The sequence below is a fragment of the Haliotis rubra genome, unplaced genomic scaffold, assembly GCF_003918875.1.
Source record: "Haliotis rubra isolate DU_JTF1 unplaced genomic scaffold, ASM391887v1 Scf1888, whole genome shotgun sequence".
Lineage (NCBI taxonomy): Eukaryota > Metazoa > Mollusca > Gastropoda > Lepetellida > Haliotidae > Haliotis > Haliotis rubra.
Window position 1 is genome coordinate 11,138 of NW_025765878.1, and position 25,937 is coordinate 37,074.

Here is a 25,937-nt window from a genome sequence, read left to right on the forward strand (position 1 = left end):
TAACTGGGCTGATGGGACATAATGGCAAATTGGTACGGTGGGTGGTGTCGGTGCCGGTGGGCGTTCGGGGGTTCGTTAAACCGGTATTCTCCATATGGACCATGGTAAAGAGAGTGTTGAGACAACAATGTGGTTGTGGGCGGTTTGAGGTTCATTGCTCTACTTCTTATTGATCTGAACGAGCTCTCCAGAACATTTGATACAAATGTGTTTCATTCTGTTTTTCTAATCAGTCGTGAAGCCATTATGTAACTTTGATAAGAAAAACAACCGTCACAAATTCACCTAATTCAAGGTTGCCGTTCTTGAAGTCATTGTATGTGTGGCGTGCTTGAAAACCTTGAAACACGTGACATCGAATAGCCTACAACGGGTATTGAAGTGTCCGTTGATGGCATTATATCTAAAACTCATTTTCACTTCTGCCTAATGCTATTTGGGTGACATGAATCAGTCATGTACGTACAAGTAAATATAACAAGGATTAAAGATCATTATCACAATCACAGAAATCAAGCAAACTATTTCTGGTCTGTTTCCGGTTACGTATGAACAACCATTCTGAATGCTATTTCGGATGCGACATGTATCTTATTCATCATACCTTTCAGATGCCCAACCTTCCAGTCACCATGGTAACATCAATGACGTAACTGTCGGTACTTCTTGATCATTCTCTGCCAAATGAACAACCGACGTCTTCCCCCGTTACCCATTAAGGGGAAGAGGGCGCTGACCCCTCGGGCGAATCAGCGCTCACCCAGCTCACCACAGCCACTTCCGGTGCCAGAAATGGTCATTACAGGTACTGTGCTAAACAGGCACTCAGTGCATGATATTATTGCCTTGTAATAATATGTTTCTTTTTAAATGCCTTTTAACGTATATTTGTAACAAGATCTAGCGAATTTTCTTCATTTTCAGAGTGAGTGAGTTAAATCTTACGTCGCATCAGCATTGTTTCAGCCATATAGCGACGAGCTCACGTGTAAAATTAGCATGCTATGACACAACATTATACACACTTTACTTTTGGAGCCTTTAATGTTTTGCAAAAAAACAAAACAAATCAAAATATAAAATGGTTACATTCAAACACTTGCCACAAAATCATAAATCATTTTCAGAAACTACGAACCTATTATTGACTTTTATAATTTAGACTTATTATTCAAAGACGCACAAGATTTATTGGGTGAACATCGTCGTTCGAGGGCACAACTTACACTGAATATTAAAGGTAATTTGATTAGATAAAGATAGAAAATTAAGATATTACCGGACAATTTACAATTACCAGTGTTATAAGTCTGCCATTCGATTTCTCATAACTCTTAAGAAATATTATGGGTGTCTGCCTCTGGAGAATGAAACAATCGCTTACTTTTAAACTAAACGTTTACGAGAGTTGTTGTACTCTTCTGAAAACAAAGGTAAATATCAGTGTTACCTGTGAAATACGGAATTAACCTGTTGACGCCATCGGAATACAGACTTGCATGTTTAACTCACTAACCCACTCACCCTGTTGTCACAAGACACGTCAGTAAAGCTCTCGGTAATAACCTGTTGTCGCCATCGGAATACAGACTTGCATGTTTAACTCATTAACCCACTCACCCTGTTGTCACAAGACACGTCAGTAAAGCTCTCGGTAATAACCTGTTGTCGCCATCGGAATACAGACTTGCATGTTTAACTCACTAACCCACTCACCCTGTTGTCACAAGACACGTCAGTAAAGCTCTCGGTAATAACCTGTTGTCGCCATCGGAATACAGACTTGCATGTTTAACTCATTAACCCACTCACCCTGTTGTCACAAGACACGTCAGTAAAGCTCTCGGTAATAACCTGTTGTCGCCATCGGAATACAGACTTGCATGTTTAACTCACTAACCCACTCACCCTGTTGTCACAAGACACGTCAGTAAAGCTCTCGGTAATAACCTGTTGTCGCCATCGGAATACAGACTTGCATGTTTAACTCACTAACCCACTCACCCTGTTGTCACAAGACACGTCAGTAAAGCTCTCGGTAATAACCTGTTGTCGCCATCGGAATACAGACTTGCATGTTTAACTCATTAACCCACTCACCCTGTTGTCACAAGACACGTCAGTAAAGCTCTCGGTAATAACCTGTTGTCGCCATCGGAATACAGACTTGCATGTTTAACTCACTAACCCACTCACCCTGTTGTCACAAGACACGTCAGTAAAGCTCTCGGTAATAACCTGTTGTCGCCATCGGAATACAGACTTGCATGTTTAACTCATTAACCCACTCACCCTGTTGTCACAAGACACGTCAGTAAAGCTCTCGGTAATAACCTGTTGTCGCCATCGGAATACAGACTTGCATGTTTAACTCACTAACCCACTCACCCTGTTGTCACAAGACACGTCAGTAAAGCTCTCGGTAATAACCTGTTGTCGCCATCGGAATACAGACTTGCATGTTTAACTCACTAACCCACTCACCCTGTTGTCACAAGACACGTCAGTAAAGCTCTCGGTAATAACCTGTTGTCGCCATCGGAATACAGACTTGCATGTTTAACTCACTAACCCACTCACCCTGTTGTCACAAGACACGTCAGTAAAGCTCTCGGTGTGTTGTTACCCAAAATTGTAGATTTTGATATAATAATTTGTTTTGTTTCTTTGTTTTATATTTGTATGTCTCTGACGTAGTATCTGGGAGGTTATAGTGTGGTAAGGGTGAAACATCGTCGTCATCTAGCTAGGATATTGTGGAGTGCGGCGCTGAAAAAGAAACAAAACAAATAGTATTAGCTTCATGGTGACGACATTCTGAACGCTTCAAAGGTTACTTTGCTGATGTGGTCTTGTAAAACATAAACGAGAACAATTCCCAGGATATTTTAAATGTTCATTTGTACAGGAACTTTGCCCTTTGCAAGTAAGGAATGTGGCAGGCAAGTAATTCAAGCAAGTCTGTTTAGCTGACACTTCTTCTCATCAATGGTACATGATATTGTTTCATTCGTGAAATTAATTATCGTTAACATTTAGTTGGAACCATTTCTTCCGACAATTGTCCTCAAGGGAAATGACCTTTCTGCTCTGCTGTTTCTTGATGTGTCAGTATACATGGATCCATTAATTGCTATGGCTACTGTGATCAATAACCTATTATCCCCGGCAAACGAGGTTATATTTGAGGAGGGTGTGGTGAGGGCGAAATGATGCAAGGAAATGGCTTCTCAAATCAGAGGCCATCAACGCACAACATCTTCAGACAAAATCATTCTGATTTATCAATTTAGAAAAACGGCGCAAGTAGTCTGTCGTTTAAGGTGCTGTAGAGTTGCTTCCCTTAGCTGTGCCAGGACGCTGTGATTGTGGGGAGGCTTATAGATATGTATTTATTACTTCATAGTAGATAACAGATCTAGTGTGTGCGTATGACCGTGCGTGTGTATGTGCGTGTGCGTGTGCTAGACTAAGCATAGGCCGGTTTTGTAGAACCTAGCCATGGTGTGAGCATGTCGCATTTAGCATGAATAGTCCTCGTTCTATTCCCTTGAAGCCGAGCGCCAGTCAGGGTAACAACAAGTACCATTTCTTGACTCCTTTCGTTTGACGCAGTCGTATATCCAATCACCGACCTTCCTTATACAGGCAAACACTCCATCTACAAAGCACTATGAATTACATGTACTTCAAGGTAGACCTAAGATATCCAAGGGGGCACCTGTAAACCCAAAATGGCGTGGAACGTGGATGGTTGGATCCCTAACAGCGTCATTACAAAAGACATTACAAGACTGGGAATAAAACAAGGACTGCATACTGATACCGCTGGATTAGTTAGATACGATGCCATATACTTTTAAAGGTGAAAACGTGTATCTTCGCCACCCCTTATCAAGATCGAGATCACACACATCATATTGGTTTGCAGGTCAAGTGAATCTGCCTGAATTGTATGAATCTTTGATTGCCAACGTCCCAGGTCACCTTTCAGTAGTACAAACGTCACTTGTTACTCTACAGCTACACGTGGACTTTCAGAATGCCGGTTCGATGTAAAGACCTAAACATGACTAAACTCAATCAGTGGTCGCAATACGACCCTCTCTATAATTCCATCATGCTAATATAACACGATAACATATGTAAGTCGAATGTATGTTAGTCTATTCCAGGGCGAAACAGCGCTTAGAATTAGCTCTTGGTGGTAACATTTAGCTGTGGAGTGTAACCCTGCTTACAAAACCATGAGTTTCCATAAAAAACATAAGGTTCCGTAAGAAATCTCCAATAAAACCTGAGTCCATTGTACGATCCCGATTATATTATGAGGATGTTTTGATGAGTCACTATCAATCAGATACTCTACCAGATGAGCGTAGCCTGTGACACCGATGGCATCCGTCACAAATCCATGCAAAGGCAAGTAAATGTATCCACAAACAATGGACATCTAGTTCATGTCAGAACTGGGAATTGCATCAGACATATGTTTTGTCATTGATGCGTCAAATATGGATATATCCTCCAGGAGTCTACCATGAATCTTACCGAAAGCTTTAAGGCTTTTGAAGAAGGGCCGTAGGTTGTTACTGGAATTTTATCGTCAGAAGAGAAGGCTCGTTTGTACCTAAAACGGTGTTTGGTTATTTAACGCCGCACTCGGCAACATTCGGCCTCTATGGCAAAGTCCTGTAGAAGACCAGAAAATCCAGTATTGACATCCTGAGCATCGATCTGCACAATTGGGATACGATGACATCAACCAAATCAGCGAGACTGACCACCCAATTGGGATACGATGACATCTACCAAATCGGCGAGACTGACCACCCAATTGGGATACGATAACATCAACCAAATCAGCAAGACTGACCGGCCAATTGGGATACGATGACATCAACCAAATCAGCGAGACTGACCACCCAATATTACCCAGTTTTACGAGTGGGTTGGTGAAGACCAATTCTAGCCCTGATAAATGGGTGTCAAAAGAAGCAATGTAGACACCAAAATATTGAACTGCATCGGTAAACATTTGTTGTCACTGATGAGTAAGGTGTCACTGATAGACGTATTGTTAATACCTTCCACCTGCAGAGAAAGCATCTTTCAATGTATCCACGACATTCCGAGCCACTCGACCTATTCCGCTACCTACCTTCATATACGAGATTAGGTGTTCCGAATGGTATCGATCTGTATGTAAGTTAGCTCCTGCCTCGGATAGTACATAATGATTGATAATGGTCGCTAAGAGATGACATGCCAAATGAAATACTGCCTTTGAAAGAACGACGGAGGCAATTAGCTTTCGTTTCTCCTCATTACCACACCTGAACCAGCCTTGAAGAGAGAGCTCACTAAAAAGGAATCAGATATAAATCGTTACTGAATGAAACGGTTCAAGGAACATGTATTCAAGTACCACCAATCTGTGGTTTATATAGTAGATAAAGTGTTACCAAATTGCAAGGACAACCATGTTTCAGACACATATTATTAGTCACATAAGTGTACTTTGGTCTGCATGAAACCCAACAGGCATTAATGATGAAAATGTGTCGATAAATAATGGAGAAGAAGTTTTTGTTTTTCGTATGAATGTGTGTTTATTTTATCATTTGAATGGCTGCTGTTATTTATCTTTGGTGCTGGTTTCTTTATTTTCCGGGTCACATTTCGACTAAATCCAGGTTCGTTTTTTTTAATTCAAAGAACCATTTATGTTTGCATGACGATTCCAAATATACTGGAATAAAATAGTTAGGGATATATGTAAATATATGAATAATGATCTATTTATTAATTGATACACTGATAAAATATAAATCATAAAAATACCAATATCCCTAACTTATTTTGTCCAGTATACATGTACCTCGTTCTGAATGGGGACTGGCCTCGCTGTTGAATGGATAAATGAAACATCATTCAGTTATCATTGTGGACTGTTGAATCAAAGATGTGATTGAAGAGGAATTAAAGGAATAAAAATGACATGAGCACAACCCCATAAGGATACGGGGCCATATGATCTGACACTGACACCATTCAGGATAAGCACAGGATACAGACCTACCCCAAGAAGAAGTGATGTAACTTTACAAATAGCCTTGCAATAATGTTTGTGTTAGTCTGCGGCCTAACGCCGGACTCTTCCAGCTATATGTCGACTTCTTGTAATAAATCATAAATCAGAAATGGACCAGACAATCAAGTGATTGACATCATTAGCAACGCTCCAACGGGGGATACTGTGACACGCAATCCAGCACGTCCTAGACGTTGACAACACGATCCGTATATTCGCCTCTTTCGACCAGCGTAGGTTGCTGTAGCCTGAATCCTCACATATGTGTGTGTATGAATTATCGACGTCGTGCGACATTGACAACGAAATATGCACATAACTACAGATAATGGTAATATGCATCAGCCATGTCACGAACATAACAATTATCCCCCTTACAGTAGAAGTATGACGTTGTTTGTCGACAGCCTGGTTATTACTGGAATACGTACCTGCATATTTCGCTCATTACTTCGTAAATTGTCTTTTTTTTCATTCATGATTGGTTTGTGCATTATAAGACATGAAATTAACGTGATGTTTACATAATCGATTTTAACTAACAGGGACTACATTGTTTCGGTTGCCATGGTAACAGTGAGTTTTAGTCCCGTGAGCTGCACGGTTTTCTGTGCTCTTAGTGTAAAGAATAAAATTTCGTATTGATATTCTCAAAGGGAGCAGAGATTGAATGTGTTATGCGTGTCTGTTGGTTTTAACGGCTATGTCTGACCGGCTGCATGACCTTTTTCAAATATTTTAAGCTGCTGTTAGATTTTGTATCTGTTAATCTCAAAGGGAACAGAGATTGACAGCGTTATACGTGTCTGTTGGTTTTATCGGCTATGTCCGACCGGCTGCGTGAGCTATTGTTACATTGTTATGCTTTATGGAAGTAAAACGACGAAATTCAAAGGGCACAGTCTACCTATACACATCGTTGTCCTCCGTCAGGGTTTCGTTACGTTAACAGCGCCTTAATTGAAATTGCGTCGAAAGGACAATGGCAAATGTGGTTATCTTGCCTTCAAGAATTATGGTAACTCTGGCACCAATAGTCATTCCTCTCTCTCTTTCTCTCACGATGATCAGACAGTATCTGATCGAGTTTCAAAGCTTCCACTACGACAAAGAAACTACATAATGCGTCGCCTAATTTTTTTAAGGAACATATCATATCACGAAAAACGTTCGTGTAATTTCACTAATGACCAGAGGTGAGTTCGTAAACCACTCTACCGACGGTATTACTAACGCACTATCGGGTCAACAAGGTGAAAACACAATTACTGTGGAATTAACTGATTGCATGGTTCCAGGAAGTTACCCATTTGTGTATTGAAAATTCACCGAACGTGTGATATATCCGGTTCCATATAATGGATATTAACAGCGGAAATTATCTGTGTCTTGGTTAATATTTTTTCTCAGCATTCGTTAATTCCTCTGTTTGTGGCAATGTACCGTTATGATGGGTTTATCGTTGAACGGCGCAACCGGCAATATTGCAGCTATATCACCGGGGTCGACAAACAATGGAGTACGGAAGAGACAATCACGTACTTAGCCTCACGAGTCTCGGTCCACGTAATCTGGACAGGATGAAATACAATCAATGACGTCACAGAGCTCCATCAAAAGATCCATTAACGACAGACCTAGGGGACCTATGTTATTACCCCAAATTCCCACGGGTCATATGTTTGTATTGCTAAGTACCAATGCATATTTGGGAAGTATACTCTTCAATGCATAGTTTGACTTACGGTTCAATGTGGCAAAACACAATGTCTGTAACCTGATCGTTTATTGGCGTTTCTGATTCTATTTGTCAGAAATACGGGTTGTTACGCGTAATGATAAAATAAAAGATGTCTGACAAGTGCAGATAACTGGCAATAGAAAGGTTCTTTTCGTTGAAACATACATTCTGTCTTTTGTACACTTTATGTGCACGGGGAGCTCTTCAGACAGTAGGTCAAGGATACTTTGGATATTTGGGGCATTATGACCCATGTTCTTCACGTCAAAACGACAGAAGTCATGAGATGACTTTCGGTGTAGGATTTTTGTTGAAAAAAAGTTAAAACAGAAAACATCACCGTAACTTCTTAACACAGAGTGGATGATGTGACGCTTGACTAATTTGCCTGTCTTCCCGTGAGCGCTTGTGCGACGCTTGACTAATTTGCCTGTCTTCCCGTGAGCGCTTGTGCAGCTCGCAACATGACTGGAACAGCCAGCCCCTTGGAGTTGACGGCAACAGGGTCATGGGTGCAAGTTGACTGAAGCGCATTAAAATCACCAGGCAACGTTAAAAGTCAGTCTTTGTTTGCCATTCTCCGAGCACGTTGTTGATGAAACAAACTCGCATGATGAACTCTAAACAGTACTTTTCTTCAGATACTAATTAGGTTACCAAAAGTCACACAGTCAAAAATATTGCATCTATGTCAAATGATTAGTTATCTAATATTGTATTCTTAACTTCATCACCAAAGTACACTGTAAATTTACTGACATAAGCAGATGCCCCAGTGTCTGACTTTAAATCAGAAATGCAACCATCTTGACTGTGTTTAGAAATTTATTTTTCTTGTCAGGTTACAGCACTATTCAAGGATCTGGTAACCATGGAAACAACCCAGGAGGAGTAAACAATGGCAGAATACACTTGCATGGTATGTATGCAAAATACTTCCCATCTAAAATGGTTACAATCTGAATGACCATCTAAAACTTGCCAATATCTTGTATACTCTCTAAAGATGGCAGATAATTTTATAGTTTGTCTCACCCCCGAAAATTGTTAAGAATGAAAAGTGACCAGGTCAGCCAAATTCTAGGTTTGGCTCCCGAACTGCTTAAAATCTCACATTAAAACCAATAACATGTTGTGATGCTCTGAAAGGAAAACAGTATTTTTCTCTGGTCTCCATCATGTTCCTGATAATTGTTCCATAATGTATTGATTATCTACATGGGTACAAAAATGGTAACTTGCATTTTTGCTAGCTATTTTCATTACTAAAATGGTAACTTGAGTTTTTGCTAGCACTTTGCTATTACAAAAATGGTAGCTTGTGTTTTTGCTAGCTATTTTCATTACTAAAATGGTAACTTGAGTTTTTGCTTGCTATTTTCTTTACCAAATGGTAACTTTTGTTTTTGCTAGCACATTTTTATTACAAAAACAGTAACTTGTGTTTTTGCTAGACATTACAAAAATGGTAGCTTGTGATTTTGCTAGACATTACAAAAATGGTAACTTGTGTATTTGCTAGACATTTTCATCACATTCAGTCTTGCAGTTTTTATTGTTTTTATTACTCTTCCATTTTTCCATTTTTCCATTTTTCTAAAAGCATGCAGATAGTGTGATAGACAAACGCAAAATATTTTCAACTGTTGATTGCATTGTTCACAAACTGATGGTGCTGTTGGCATATCTCCATGCTTGTCACCTTACATGCCTCTGTGGGGCGGTGGGGTAGCCTAGTGGTTAAAGTGTTGGCTCGTCACGCCGAAGACCCGGGTTTGAATCCCCACAAGGGTACAATGTGTGAAGCCCACTCTGGTGTTCCCTGCCGTGATGTTGCTGGAATATTGCTACAAGCAGCGTAAGCCAAACTCAGTCAGTCAGTACATGCCTCTGTACAAACCGGACCTGTCTCTAATAAGAATAACACTTGTGATATATCAGTATCAGTAATATGGTTGCTATGGTTACCACTAGCATTATCTACTTCAGGAACAAAACAACTCACTTAAAAGCGTGTAAAAGGTTTTATCGATATCAGTCACACACACCATCGATAATTATATCCATATCATTCATGCTATTGATAATTATCTCCATATCATTCCCACCATTGACAATTGTTTCCATATCAGTCACAGCATTGATAATTATCTCCATATCAATATCATGCTATTGATAATTATCTTCATATCATTCCCACCATTGACAATTGTTTCCATATCAGTCACAGCATTGATAATTATCTCCATATCAATATCATGCTATCGATAATTATCTCCATATCATTCCCACCATTGACAATTGTTTCCATATCAGTCACAGCATTGATAATTATCTCAATATCAATATCATGCTATCGATAATTATCTCCATATCATTCCCACCATTGACAATTGTTTCCATATCAGTCACAGCATTGATAATTATCTCAATATCAATATCATGCTATTGATAATTATCTTCATATCATTCCCACCATTGACAATTGTTTCCATATCAGTCACAGCATTGATAATTATCTTCATATCAATATCATGCTATTGATGATTATCTTCATATCATTCCCACCATTGACAATTGTTTCCATATCAGTCACAGCATTGATAGTTATCTCCATATCAATATCATGCTATTGATAATTATCTTCATATCATTCCCACCATTGACAATTATGTCCATAATTATAAAGTTTTAGCAGCTCTAGCTGAAAACCCTCTACCACCACAATACACCCATTGACCCAGAATATCAAATGGTTGTGCCCAAAAAATTCAAATACATATCAGTTGGTATCAGAGATATTGATTTTCCTTCTGAATATGTCAGTAATTATATTAGTAATACAGAGCAAAGGTCAAAGTTGTCAATGTAAAACAGCAATTCATTATAAGTCATAACATTCTTATCAGGAAATAAATCTTTTATTTCCTAGCACAAACCTATGATAAATATGTATTTAGTGCTAAGTGTGTGCCTGGTAGCGTCATATTTCTATTATACACCAGGCTTGTGTGAGCTGTGGTGAAAATCTTACCCCACGTGGAGTTTGTGTCACATTTCCACGTTAGTCCTGATAAATCTCCTTACACCAAGGAAGAGCTGTAGTGCACATATCTGTGTTTGTTTTAACATATGTCACATAAGCAGCAACTTAATCTGACAATCAGTAAACATGTATAGCCTGGGTTGACGTTCCGTTTCAGTGTGTGCTAGTCATATCAGGTTCTAGACTGAAGAGGTGTCCTTGTCAGGTGTACAGTGTTTTTTCATAGGTTTGGGAGTATTTCGAGGCATGGATACTATTGAGAGGAAGAGTATTTGGTTGAACAGTATTCTGAGAGAGGTTTTTTTTAGGGTGTATGATGCTTTCTTTATGGGAACTGAGAGGTATATACAGAGCTACAGATAACATTTGGGTCATTGAGTTATGTACTCACTTGTGTTCATCTCAATTGGGTATCCTAATTTTCTTTTGAGTAACCAAATAAATTGTACTCACCTCACTCAGGCTCAATTGGGTATTTTGCCATTTTCCATTAATTTTAAAAATATTATAAACTTTAAATTTTAGTGTTTGTTATTTACATTTGATCTGTGATATGAGAAACGCTAAGAAAGACTGCAAGTTGTCAAGTTCATGTCCTGAAATAGAACCTCTCAATATACCTCAGTTATTTTATCTATCCACACGTATGCAAGCTAAGATTTGACATTTTTGTGTGTACGCATGTAAGATCACATTTATTGAGTATTTACAAAAATTGAAGCGTACTTGTACTTAATAGGAATTGAGTTTTCGCATAAATATTGGCGTAATTTACGCAGATACACAGCTTATCTGTACCTCTGTTATAATCTAAGACAAGGTTTTTGTGGGGTGTAGGATGCTTTCTTCTTTATTGAACAGACTTTATGGACAACAACTTCTTTTATTACGTGGGTGTGACGTTTCGATAAAGATTTTTGTCCTGTTGTCAAGCAGTTATGTGTTATCTTTGATGTTCGTTTAATATAATACTTCCCAACTTCTAAAATGTCAAATGTAGTTGTGTCATATGTGAAATACGGATTTCATATTTAAATTTGAATTAATCCTATGTTACGTCAGGCGTACAGTTCAATACTATATCAAACATGTTTAGAAATGCACACTCAGAGTGGACTATGGAGATGTGAAAGAAGGGAATTCAAAACTGAAGTTTTTAAATATTCATACAAGCGAAACTAAGTCTGTTGCATGTAACTGAGTTCGTCACATCTATCATTTCCAGTCCTATTCTAATCTATTATGACCTCCCAAAAAATAATCATCAAAAGATTATTGTAAAGACGACACAGTACCTGAAAGTTGTTAAGCCTGATACCGTCAAGCTGATGTCAGTAATCTCAAATGTTATGACATACATTTGTCCAAGCTCGGTCAAGCACACACATACACAAAGCCGTAGCGGTAGCAAGAGTTTGACGCAAGCTCAAGCGCAAACTGTATACAGGCTTTTCTAAAGGACGTATACACTGCCATACACATGGGTATGCCCATTGTAGAAAGAGGTTCTTTCTGTATTGTACATAAACAAGAATTGGGCGAGTGAAAAGACCACTACAGGCGGTATTGTGGTTTATCACTTTATGACCCCCGTGGCCTCCCATACACACCAGGATCAATACACATTTTAATTACAAGAATCCTTAGTTGTCAGAATGCCGTTACATAGGAGCAGAGTCCTTGTGGAGCAAGTTTTATACTGCTTTAGAGCATTGAGTATGTCTGGTGCAGCTGTTTCCTGTCGTAGCATGCGGAGATTTTACCTTTGAGAACAAATCTGGATATCATGTAACAGTGTTGTGGATCCTGGAGTTTTAGATTTATGATCATAATATTGTGGTTTCTTTGCGGTGTGTACTATGTGTGGTAATTCTGGGAGAAAAGATCGTGGAATTGTATATCAAGAGCCCTGGACAGAATGACAGGTGAGTTTATTGAATTGCGTATTGAGTGGGAAGGTAAACAGATCTCATGAATTATTGAGTGTAAGAGTATTCACAATAGTACGTAAGTCTATCAGTGTTTTCACTAAACATAGAGACATTTGGACATTCAGGAACATTTTCCTGATATTTTATAATTTTTTCTGCATCATTATTCCATTACAATTGCATTTTGGAACATTCTTACAGCATTTTTAATCAAATATCCAACACTTTGTCAGTCCGACTCAAACTCTCATTGTATATATTCATGTTTGAATCATGTTGTTGAAAATTGTATCAATTAAATTCTTTAAAAAACTTTGTTTATATATTCCTAGATGTTACAGAATAATAAGACCAGAGCATTGCATGAATATTTTGTTTTATGGTTTGGCAATCTTTGCTAAACTGTTCTTTTAAGTGACATTATTGAAAATAGCATTTGAATATTCTAATTCAGTCTTTGTTTTAACCTATTTCAAAAAACTATTTGGAAAAATTGAAACAAATTTTTTAATTTACAACTGAAATCAATAATCTCATTACCTATTAGTCACCATGAAATAGTTGGCGCGACCTCTTCAGGGTCAGCTTTGGACCCCCATAATCATTCACAGACCCCCAAAGTTATCACTGATTGTTCCCAGATATTGGAAACAGATTCACACAGGCAAATACCTGGATGTGTATGAACTCCCAGATGGAAGAAAGTATGCACTTGAAAACTGGACTTGAACTGAAAATATAATAAACATTATCAAAATGCTGCTAGGGTGATAACTGTATGAGAGACATTGCAAACTTAAGGTCCAATACATGACTGTGATACTTCTCCACCAAATATCCATTATTTGTTGGTTTACATTTAAAAAGCCATCAAACATGAGTGTATCTTTTGTTTTGCCGATCATTTTCCCAAATACTGAACGCTCTCAGAAACATATACAGTCAGGCCGCGGTAATCCGGGTCCTCGTTAATCCGAATCCACCGACTTCCGAACGCTACCCACTGGGCACAAAATCATCTCCCTATATATTGTATATAATTGACACCTCGTTAGTCCGATGATTCAGTTTCCGCCTCCGAATGCTGGTCAGTCGGAACGGATTGGACTAAATAAGTTGTAAACAGCTGCGTTAATCCGAACGATTGAAGTTGACCGCGCTGCTGACTGGTCCACCCAAAGTGACACGTTGTTTGTTTAGCGACTTAGTGACTTATCCCTTTGATGTGTGAGTGAAACAATGTGTAATAAATCCAGTGATTGTCTTTGATGTTTTGTTTTGATTTCTTCACGTATCGATAGTAAGGAAAGATATCAAGGGGAAGTAACTCAGTGCATATACTGTGGTTTCAGCAGTACGAACGTTTCACTATCCGAACGTTTTTTTATAAAAAATCCAAAGTGTTCGTATTAACGAGGTCTGACTGTACATTGATTGACCATTAATGATGGCCAGGCTTCAGGCAGGTTTTTGTTGAAGTCTCTTGAGGATTTGTTGGATAACATTTATCTTTAAGTGCTATTGCTGTCACAAGTCCTTACGAGCCAACTTTGAGTGCCAACTTTATGTGCCATCCTTAAGTTCTTGTTTGGTTAGTATGTTTAAAGCGTTTCATTATGTTTAACATTCACACCAGGTTAAAAACTTAAATCAGAAGAAAATGTTTTAAGTATTAAAACACAGGTATGTGTATTATGGGTTTACGAGGGATTACAAGTATGAGTATGGCTTTGCTATCAGTAACTATAGATAAAGCATGTCTAAAGTGTTGTCCAGTTGTTGCAGCCAGTGATAAGATAAGCTGAGTTATTGCAGGTGTTTACAATGCCTGGGTTTGCTACATACACTCTCAGGGAGGGGCCCATATCTCTAGATATCTTGTCTTTAGACACTCTGTATCAGCACTCTCATTGGAAATCATAAATATCCCAAATTTATAGCTGTCATCCTCTTGTGTTACTTCTCTTGACTTACCATTATTTGCTAAGTTCCTAATGTTTCTGTATGTGTCAAGTTACGATGTATTCTTAAAATGTAGATTTGGGGTTAAATGTAAGACAATCCAAAATAAATCAAGGCAATGTGATTTTTTTTTACATAACTACAGCATATCAAAGGGATTATCTAAGATTTCAGCCAAGGGCCCTTGTCTGATAAATTGGAGAATAATCATAATTTTGTTGAAAATTAAGATCAAAAGAGATTGATCTGACTTTTATATTTTCTGAAACTCAGAGGTATTTTGATACAACATTCTGTGCAAAAATGTAAAACTAAATATAAAAGCTTGTAGATAAAAGCTGAGAGATACCTCTACAAAGCCATAACACTGGTTGCACAACAAGAATTAATATTTTTTTCAATGAGTTGTTTTACTTACATTCTGTAGATTTGTTGTATTGTGAAGGATGGATGATTAAGGAGGTTTAGTGGGTGGAAGAATGGGGATGGATAGATGAATGGCTGACTAGATGGATATTGATGGATGGGTGTTTGAGGGCATAAATAGATGGATGGCTTAGTGGACGAGATGAATGAATGAGTGGTAGAGTAGTTAATGGATGGATACATGATGGATTGAGAGATGGTTTAGTGGATGGGTTGATTGATGCATGGTGGGTGGATGGATAGATGGAGGTTGACTAGATGGATAGATTGATGGATGGGTGCTTGGGATAAATATAGATGAATGAACGAGTGGTAGAGTTGATTATGGATGGATAGGTGGACGGATGGATGAGTGGATGGTTGAGATGATGAATGGATAAGGGTGTATGAATGAATTGACATCATATTTTGTTGTTTTTTACAAAGGGAAAGCCTACACATTTTAAAGAAAGGGATTTTGTTTGTTTTAGATTAACTTTTGATTTGATATCACGATTGACTAAACTACAGAGTAGGTTTTCTATAAAGCTTTGACTGTTTGTGTTGCCATGGATTAAAGATTTGTTTTGTTGATTGAAAATCAGTAAATATATGATGTTGTCTATATGCCATACTGACAGCATGATACGACAAACAATGAAGCTGTACATTGTACAGAGATATACTGCTCATTAATGATCACAAACTGAACAAGATTTTGGATGACAAATGGTATCTTTCTCTATTATCTAGAGGTATGAAAATAATCAATAGATGTTCAAAATTCCTTTGATAAACTTCAGATTTTCTAACCTTTGTTACACACATTTTGATATATTTCATCTCAAAAAAACATTCAGGTGAGATTGTCTATGCATTAGTGTTGGGAATTGGTTGAAATCTCATAATTGATGATTGCTTCATTACCAACGAACAATCATCGATAAAAATTGGTTAGCGTCAACTTTCAGATTTTCCTATCCAGGTTGTTATTGCAGATATGTATAACATGATGCACCTTGCTACTTTAAAGTGATGTTGATATATCATGAACATAAACCTTCTGGGGTCTTCAAGAAATATTCAGTCATGACTTTTCAGTTAGTGAAGTGAGTTTTCTAAGAATTAAACAAGTTTTCAGGCCCTGACAACTTCGAAGTTATGTTCCATCGTCAAGTGTTTCAAAGACTAAAACAGCAGTTCCAAAATCGTTTGTGTTCGATTATGAGAAAATGTGATCGATTGCTTGGTCGTTTGGTCACTTCGACAAATCTTCGATTATTTCAATTAATTGGAACACTCAAAGATTGTTGTAAGGAAACAGCTTTTGTAAATAATGGTTCAAATCTGTGTAAAACCTCTGTACTATAAGTATCATAGACCCACTTGAAAGTGCATGAATAAAGATTTATTAAAATAAAATTCAAATACCTTGACCAATTCATGTGTTTGCCCCTCTAACTCAAAGGCAAAGAGAATTAATACATGCAGGATTGAAAAGAATGTTGTAAGTAGTTTTATATCTGTTCAGAAGCTTATCAAGGCACCTGGTCACTTGAACTGTGGGCAGGAAATATTGAATATTAACTAGTTGTCATAACCACCACATACAATGTTATAGATAATGCAATATTCTGCTCATAACTCAGAATTAAGTCCACCCTAAGCCGAGATTACTTCAGTACAGCTGGCTCATCACTCATGTCTGTAGTTCAGGTTAAACCCTAGAAAATGAATATACTGATATGTTTACGACTGATATGTTATCTTACAGTCTGAGTATTGATGAGGTCAATGTATTGTAATATCGACAGCATGGAATATGATTCTTATAAATGAACTTTATTGATTATTCAATACATATATTATACAGGGATATTATTACCCTAAGAAGTTACAGAATACCTTATTCTTTCATATTATCACAGTTAATTTGTCATGGCACTACTTTCAACCATGTGTATGTTATGATATGATATGGCATCTTGGGTTAAACAGGGTATAATCCATTTTATATTTTGCATTCATTTAGAATTAAATCCAGTCTTCCACATGACAAGCGAACACTTTAACCACTAGGCTACCCCACTAGACTGACTGAGTTTGGTTTTACGCCGCTTTTAGCAATATTCCAGCAAATCACGGCGGGGAACGCCAGAAATGGGCTTCACACATTGTACCCTTGTGGGGATTCGAACCCGGGTCTTCGGCGTGACGAGTGAACGCTTTAACCACTAGGCTACCCCACTGCCCCCTATGAGACTAGAAACGTGGCACAATGTAAGGGTGGTTTATATTAAGTCTCAGAAGCAGCTCAGGTTATGTTTAATGAAGTTGTCAGTGGATGAGAAAGCATGCCCTTCGGTTCACCCCAATTAATGAAGATCATCAAAAGATCTTAGTGAATGTAAGAATAGTACATTACCAGATCTGGTATGTCTAATACTTTATTGTTATGCATGATGTAATCCAGGTCTGATTGTCTAGTGGCAGTCTTGTAAGTAAATCTGCCATTTTGGGACATGTAATGACGAGTCTATTCATAATGTGTCAAATTAAATTCAGCAATTCTAAATAAATAAAATAAATAAATAGATATATATATACTAGTAAATAAAGTGAATTCTCATGCCCTACATTATTAACAGCCATGATCTGAGTTTACTCGGTTGTTATTCTCAACTCCCTGGGGAGTATGCAATCCCCATCAACTCATAATGTCCATAACCTGCTATGAACTCACGTAACTCATAGCCAAGTTAGTGTGTGACTGCATAATGATCTCCTATTGATGACAGGGTTATCTCGATTAGTTGGGGTGAACTGGGGGGCATATCAGGATTAAAGAGAATCCCAGCAACAAGACTGTAGTAAACCCTCGTCCTACACCTGCCTCAGTTTTCCACTTTTTGTAGTTTTAAGCCTGAGTAATGAAAATGTATGTAGTAATAAGTTTATGTCCTGCAGTCGAGATAATACTGTTTGCTTAGTGTTTGAATAAAGTAGGATTGAATGATCTCTGAAGGTTATTTCATTTGTCAAGTTTATATGTATAATGAATGTGTAGCCTGTAGCTACTTAATTCCTGGTGTTTTCTACGTTTTATAATTATTGCCTTATAGCAGGAGGCAAAATTACTACTTAAAGATATTTTCAATACAGACAAAAAGGGTTGGAAATGAGAGTATCTTAATTTTCAAAGGCATGTTTTTAAAAAAGACACACTTTTCCACTTTGATATTTGGCTTGGTCATAATTATTTAAAGGAAATAAAATTAATTGAGATTATTATATACTGGGATGATTAAATGCCTTAGAGTGTTTCAGTTCCTAACTCATATAAGGCACTATACATATTTTGTATATTACATGTATTATGTATGCTATTATTAAAGAGTTAATGGTCATGCCAAGGTTATTCAGATGAAAAAGACTCTCAACACCCATTATTGCCCTTTCATACCCCAGATCCATATATTCTATAAGCCAGCTCTGCTATTTGATCTTGAAGATGCTGAATCCCTTCAAATCACAGGGGCGTTGGCGTAGATTAGTGGGTAAACGTTTGCTTGTCATGCTGAAGCCCCGGGTTTGATTCCTCGCATGGGTACAAAGTGTGAAGCCCATTTCTGGTGTCGCCTGCCATGATATTGCTGGAATATTGCTAAAAGTGGCATACAACTAAACTCACTCTCACTCACTCCATGTCAGCTTGCTCACAGCCTTAATCTTGCCGTTTATTTGGTTAATTGATGCCATGTTCCAGTGCTGACACAAAATGTCTGGTGTTTGGCACAAGTGCCATCGTGAGGCTGAACATAATTAGAATGTTTTTGTCTTTCAGACTTGAACCAGGATCTGGTATCTGAGTACTTGGACCACAACCCAGAGTTCCTGGACCACTATGTCCAGGCCCAAGTCAGTCTGGACCAGATTGACCGATGGCAGCTGAGGAAACTCCGTCCACCATCCAGATACAACAACCGGCCTCCGTCGATGGAGTTTCTCTCAGTCAATGGTCAGTACAGATATTAGGACATCCTTATATACAAATGTACACCTGTTATAATTCACTGTGTTGGGTACATGATGTTTCTTAAATGTGACAAATTATTCCATGAATAGTTTCAGCTCTACAAATACATCAGAACAGGGGTGGAAATAACTTTAAAATTGCTAGTGTACTCCGGAACAGTGGCACATGTAAAATCACTTGCCCTGATGATTTTTCCACTATACCGTCCATTTTCTTGTTGATTTTTTAAAATAAACAACATAAATAACATTGGAAAGTCAACTGGACACCGGTAGAGTGTGATTTACAAATTTGCTTGCCCGACAGAAAAAACTTGGACTCGGACGTCGGGCAATGGGTTATTTCCACCCCTGCAGAAATATGGTTGTGTGCATCATGCTATCTGTTGTCATTCTTACATATATCATGTTTGAAGATGCTTGTGTTCACTAGTCTACATGGGCGGTTCCAGAAATTTTGAAAGGGTGGGGCTCAGGGGGTTCGAACACCCTGACACACCAAACACACACACACACACACACACACCCACTCCACCACACACACACACACACCCATTGGCTCCGCCAACGCAAAAAAAAATCTTCAATCTCAAATGTATAATCCACATTGACTTAAACATGTTTTATTCACAAATCCAAGTAAAACACCCACTCCCTGATATTTACATACATGCATTTTCAATACTATACATATCCACATTACTATCTGGTATTACAGAGTTTTAACATGGCGTCATGTCATGACTCAAAATATACAGTCGAGCACCGTTGTGTCGAACTCTGATAACTCGATATCTCGGTTGTCTCGATATAACATCTTGGTCCAGGCAAAATCCTTCATAATTTATCATTATTCATTGTCTTGGAGTTCGGATAACTCAATATGTTTTCTTGGTCCCATGAATATCGAGACAATGGTGCTCATCTGTATATATACAAAATCTGGATTATTGTAACATATACTTCTGCTTTCATTAAACATTGTGAGGTCAATTTTAGTTACACAAACATTTTTGGGGTCATATTTTTCTACATTGAGGTCACCAGTTTGTAATTGCCTAACTGTCATCCTATCACAGCAAGGGAAAACACCCACTGTATATCTACTTGTTAATGAAGACAGGGACCAAGTCTAATAATAACTCAGTTGTCTGAACCTTTTCATTTGAACTTTCAGTATTTACTAATGATGTGGGCTACGTTTGTTGTGTATGGGATTCAAAATATGGTCATTTTGCTTTTGCATAAACAGTTCCCACAACTGCGCAACAGCGTGGATAATAGTCACCTGTTCTCACAGATAAGGGATTGAAAGTTAGTATCTGCAGGGGTAGAATGCAGCATATCTTTTCAAGTTATTGACATGTATTGAATTGCATAATACGACGCCTCATTGATTCTTTATAGTACATGTTGTGGTTTAAATGTTCAAGGTCAGGGGCGGCTACAGCTTTTTGAGAAAGGGGGGGTGCACACTATTGAGAAAAGGAGGGGTACACACTTCATTTTCACCCGAGTTTCAACGGTCATTTAACAAACTTTCAGCACAAAAGGGGGTTGCACTCCCCCACCACCCCCCTACCCTCTGGATCCGCCTATGAAGGTGTGTAGGTGGCCCAATAATCTATGTGCCCCAACTTGCTGTTTACTGTTTACGTCTCTGTTCACACATTCTTGGTCCATCATTTTGCAGCTGTATGCAAATGGACTGAATTATTGAAATGCAGTCACTACTACTGAGAGGTCAAGAAGTTCATCTATTGACAGTGACTGATGCAACCCATGTCACTTGTTTTAATTTGTTTCCAATGGTAGATTAAAGCCTGTCGGGAGGATGAATTCTTTGTAGCAGTAGCACTCGGGTTTGATGTATCCCTTGTTAGATTGTGCACCATTCACCTGCAGCTCATGATATCCATGAAGATCCAGGTGAGAATTGATCTTCAGCAACCCATGCTTGTCGTAAGAGGCGACTAACCGGATTGGGTGGTCAGGCTCGCTTACTTGGTTGACACATGTCATCGTATCCCAATTGCATAGATCGATGCTCATGCTGTTGATCACTGGATTGTCTGGTCCAGACTCAATTATTTACAGACTGCCTCCATACAGATGGAATATTGCTGAGTGCGGTGTATAGCTAAACTCACTCACTTGTGACTTGTGAATGGCAATGGAGCACAGGGTAGGCCTGTCCATGCAACGTTTTTTTGTGCTATTTCCCACAATTGAGAGTGGCTGTCTCAGCAAAGATCACTTTAATACATGGCACCATGGTAATTCTGCCTTAGAACTGCTTGTTTGTGACGGTTTGGGCTTGTTTGTGAAACATATGCATGTGCGTTCGATTCCTTGATTATTGCTTCTTGATATCGTCAGCACCACACCCATCCCTGTGGGTTTCTCCAAAGTGGAAACCATCTAAACCCTACATCTCTTTGGGCTTTCCTTGTACATCAGTTAGAGTGCTTTAACAGTGTCTGTCTAACTCACTCACTCACTCACTCACTCACTCACTCACTCACTCACTCACTCACTCACTCACTCACTCACTCACTCACTCACTCACTCACTCACTCACTCACTCACTCACTCACTCACTCACTCACTCACTCACTCACTCACTCACTCACTCACTCACTCACTCACAATTTCATGGGACCCATTGAGCACAGGGTAGGCATGTCCATGCACTATGTTCCTGTACATGACCACACTCTTAATCACCCCACCAACAAACAGACCTACATTCTAGACAAGTATCACATAAGTTGTACATGGGCTCCACCCCCCCAATCCCCTGTCTGGCTATTAGATTGTCCAGCCTGTCAGTCTGATCAAAGGACACCCCTTCAACTGTCAGATCCCATCAGCCAGTATTACTATATTAGACCCTGGCTTCATGAGCTCACACACTCCAGGTGATAACGAACTGTGAACCAATAATTTGACTTGCCCACTTTCTGTGGTAGACTGATTGTCATACAGGTGCTTGACATGTGTATGCCCAATGTGAGTGACCTTGGAGAATGATGATGCCTTCTGGCATGTTTCATGGTGATCTGAGAGATGCTGTGGTAGCTGAGTGGTTATAGCCTTGGTTTGTCAAGTAAAAGAGTCTGGTTTGATTCCACGCAAACCCACAAACCCCTCACACCCAAACTATGCAGAAACAATAAAAACATAGACAAATTCAACAACGCACGCACGCACGCACACACACACATCACCATCTGAATGGGTTGACTCCTGAAACAGATATGTATGGCATCTTTGTATAGTCACTGTGTACAGGTGGGCAATGGAGTTCAAGAGGGGAGGAGAGCTTCAAAGAAGGTACAACATAAGAAAGACCTTCAAATGCTTCAACTGAGGAAAGTTTGGATAAATTCATGATATGATTACATATGATTGACGATTCACCACACATCACATAACAAGTACTGTAACCACCTCTCAGGAAGAATAACTTTTGGAAGAATAAATTGGGGCATGACAAAGGTTCAAGCACACTGGTTCCAAATCTTCTGACATCTGAAAAACTCTAAAAAGGTGTTTTGTTAAACTAGGAAACTCAGTGCTTGTGCGCAAGTCTGTTTATTTCATATCTTTAGTGCATGACCGTGGCTTTGAACTCAAGGAATTTCATATGTTGTCACTAGATTTAGCAATGTCAAATTTCCACCTCTTCCCATACATGAAGGTAGAACTGTCTGGCAAACATTATGCACATGATGATGACATCATATCTTCTGTCACTGGAAGGTTTTTACACCTACAGAAGGATTCCTTCTACACTAATAAGGATCCATTCACTTCAGAATCAATTGCAGAAGTGTATAGACCTCAGTGACCTCAGTGTCACAACAGTCCATCGTATTAAGCCTGAGAACATTAACCCACCCTCGTAATTGTCAGATCTATCCTCTCACGTACCCATATATAGACAACAAGACCTTTTTCCGATAGAAAAAATTAGCACAAAATCTATGAACCATGAAATATACATGACCAAATATTGAGACATGATATTTTGTTCCATTGTGGTAAGAAGTCCCCTGTTAATGAATATAGAGTTTGATGTTGCATTGAAGAATATTTTCCTTGACAGAGCAATGTGCCTGTATGTATGTGCGACTGCTTTTACTAGTCTGACTTATTGTGGTACCGTGGTGCTAGCTGAGATACCAGCAAGATCACACAGTTTCACATGGATATCTCACCGACCAATTTGTTCCATGATAATGACCAATTGAAGCAATTGTCAGGCAATGTAACAAGGTGCCATCTTTTAACTTAGTTTTGTAAGGTTCATATTTACACAGCATGCACAGTGGTCACATTTTCCCTTCCATAAACACAAAAGTTATTGAAATAATTCTCAAATATAGCGTTCTATGCATATGGAACTTGAATTCAAGCCTTATTACACATATACAGTAGAACATGGATATAGCGAACACGGATATAGCGTACAAACAGATATAGCGAACAAATTTAAAAGTCCCGTCAATAGTCCTTTATAATATCATTAAAATTATACGCGAATAACGAACTCGTGAGTAGCGAATTAACGGCTATAGCAAACTGATTTTACTACCCCCTATCGTTTGTTGATTGTGATTGTTAAACATGTTATAGCTAATGTCTGTGAATGATAAATTCAGAATTTTAATGTTATGTCAATGTACATGTACAAGAATAAAGATTTGTAGCCTCAGCATATACATGTCTCTACATCTCTACAATCCAAGATGGCGGTCAAATGTGAATAACGAACAACGGATATAGCGAACTAAATTTCTTGGTCCCTTGGAGTTCGTTATATCCGTGTTCTACTGTATGTACTATCACTAATGGTGTTCTGGTTAATTGAGATAATCAATGATTGGTCGCAGAGACCAAATGACCAAGCAATCGATCACATTTTCTCATAATCGAACACAAACGATTTTGGAACTACAGTGTTTTAGTCTTTGAAACACTTCGCAATGAAGTTGTCAGGGCCTGAAAACGTGTTTTTTTCTTAGAAAACTCACTGCACTAACTGAAAAGTCATGACTAAATATTTCTTGAAGACTCCAGGAAGTTTATGTTCATGATATATTAGTCATGACATAAAAGTTGCAAGTTACATCATGTTATACTTATCTGCAATAACAATCTGAATAGGAAAATCTGAAAAATGACGCAAACCATTATTTTTCATTGATTGCTTGTTGGTAATGAAGCAATCATCAACTGTGAGATTTGAACCAATTCCCAACACTAATTATCACGCCATCAGATCTGTCTAATTGTGCACTCTAATGGATTGATCTTCTGTACACCAATGACATAGGTTTGTGTAGCCACCATCAGTGTAGTGTCATCAGTGGTGATGTATTGTGACAACAGCGACAGAGATGTCTCCCTGCTGTACTGGATTGAACTCCATTAGCTTATTGAATGCTTCATTAAAGGATATGAAAGCTCTTGATTAGTTATCAAATATTTTTGTTTCATTATCTTTTGGGGTGTTTGTGTTTGAGGACCAGGCTCAACTTTCGGAATCCTGAAATGCAGATATATTTTTTTGACCACAATAAAAGTAACTTTAGTTTGGGCAAGGTAATTGATGCAGCGCTGTGTACCCCACTTGCAGCCTCATTTAATACAATATGTTGTATATTGAGATAATTTTGCCAAATGTCCATCATATTCCAAGTTACATGTGAAATCACCTATTGCATCTTCAATGTCCAATATGGGTAAATAAAGAAACATCAGTTCACCATCCCATAAAATTCTCATCCTCAACTGTAATTTACCTTAATGTAATTTGGTAAATACCATAAAGGTTCATCCCTGTTAGAGGACACAATGGTCCAGTCTTGTAAGGCACCACTGTTCAATGTGCAGAGTTACATCCCTTTGACACACCAGAACCCTATGATAATGGGTTTGAATCCCGGTTCATCCCCATTGTGTTTCCAGGTTTGTCACCCCCATACATGTGTTTCATCAAAATGGAAAAAATTGACCACATGCATCTCGCTTTCCCATATTTCCAAGCTCTCATGCTGTCACTTAACTGAAATATCATTCAAACTGATGTTAAACCATAATCACTCACTCACTCACTCCTATTAACTACTAGTATGTCAAGTCTAAAATTGAAATTATACAAACTGCCTTCTTGGTTTCTTTGATTGGCATTCTTGAAGTTGAGGACAAATACACTAATATCTTTATTCTGTATAGGTGACGTTTCAACATAGATTCTAATGTCGTTGTCAAGTCAAGTTGCTTGACAACGACATTAGAATCTATGTCGCCTATACAGAATAAAGAAGTTGTGTATCCATAAAAATTGCCTTGTTGGTGACTGCAATGTAGAAACAATCAGCTGTTAGATTGTTTTTAGTGTATCTTTCCTAACTTGGACCATGGAAGCAACTGCATAACTTCACTTCTTTGAGTCTCTTAACTTCATTCTTGATGTCTTGTTTCAGGTGAAAACCATGGTGACAGCAAATCAAGTCTTTCAAAGTGGAAGGTAGGGAAGTAACTCTGTATACAACATTAGAAACATCAATCTTCTGTAGATATTTTCTGCTGTTGTTCATGTCATTAGATTTGCATTTGTTAAAAGTACCATTTACTTGATTGTCTGGTCTAGACGTGATTGTTTAAGGGCCATTGTAAACCAAAAGTCACTGTGTTCTTTAATCTGATTGGTTG

At 38.4% G+C, this 25,937-nt stretch overlaps 1 protein-coding gene across 1 annotated transcript in view; it reads left to right on the plus strand.

The window, feature by feature from the left end:
* Positions 1–615: 615 nt before the first annotated feature.
* The window catches only part of LOC124274179 (probable 3',5'-cyclic phosphodiesterase pde-5), a 70,098-nt gene continuing 44,776 nt past the window's right edge, over positions 616–25,937 (plus strand). Inside the window, 4 exon segments of the mRNA XM_046709489.1 lie at positions 616–805; positions 8,677–8,754; positions 19,024–19,197; positions 25,709–25,752. Coding sequence (XP_046565445.1) covers positions 685–805; positions 8,677–8,754; positions 19,024–19,197; positions 25,709–25,752 — 417 coding nt within the window. The 5' untranslated portion in view covers positions 616–684.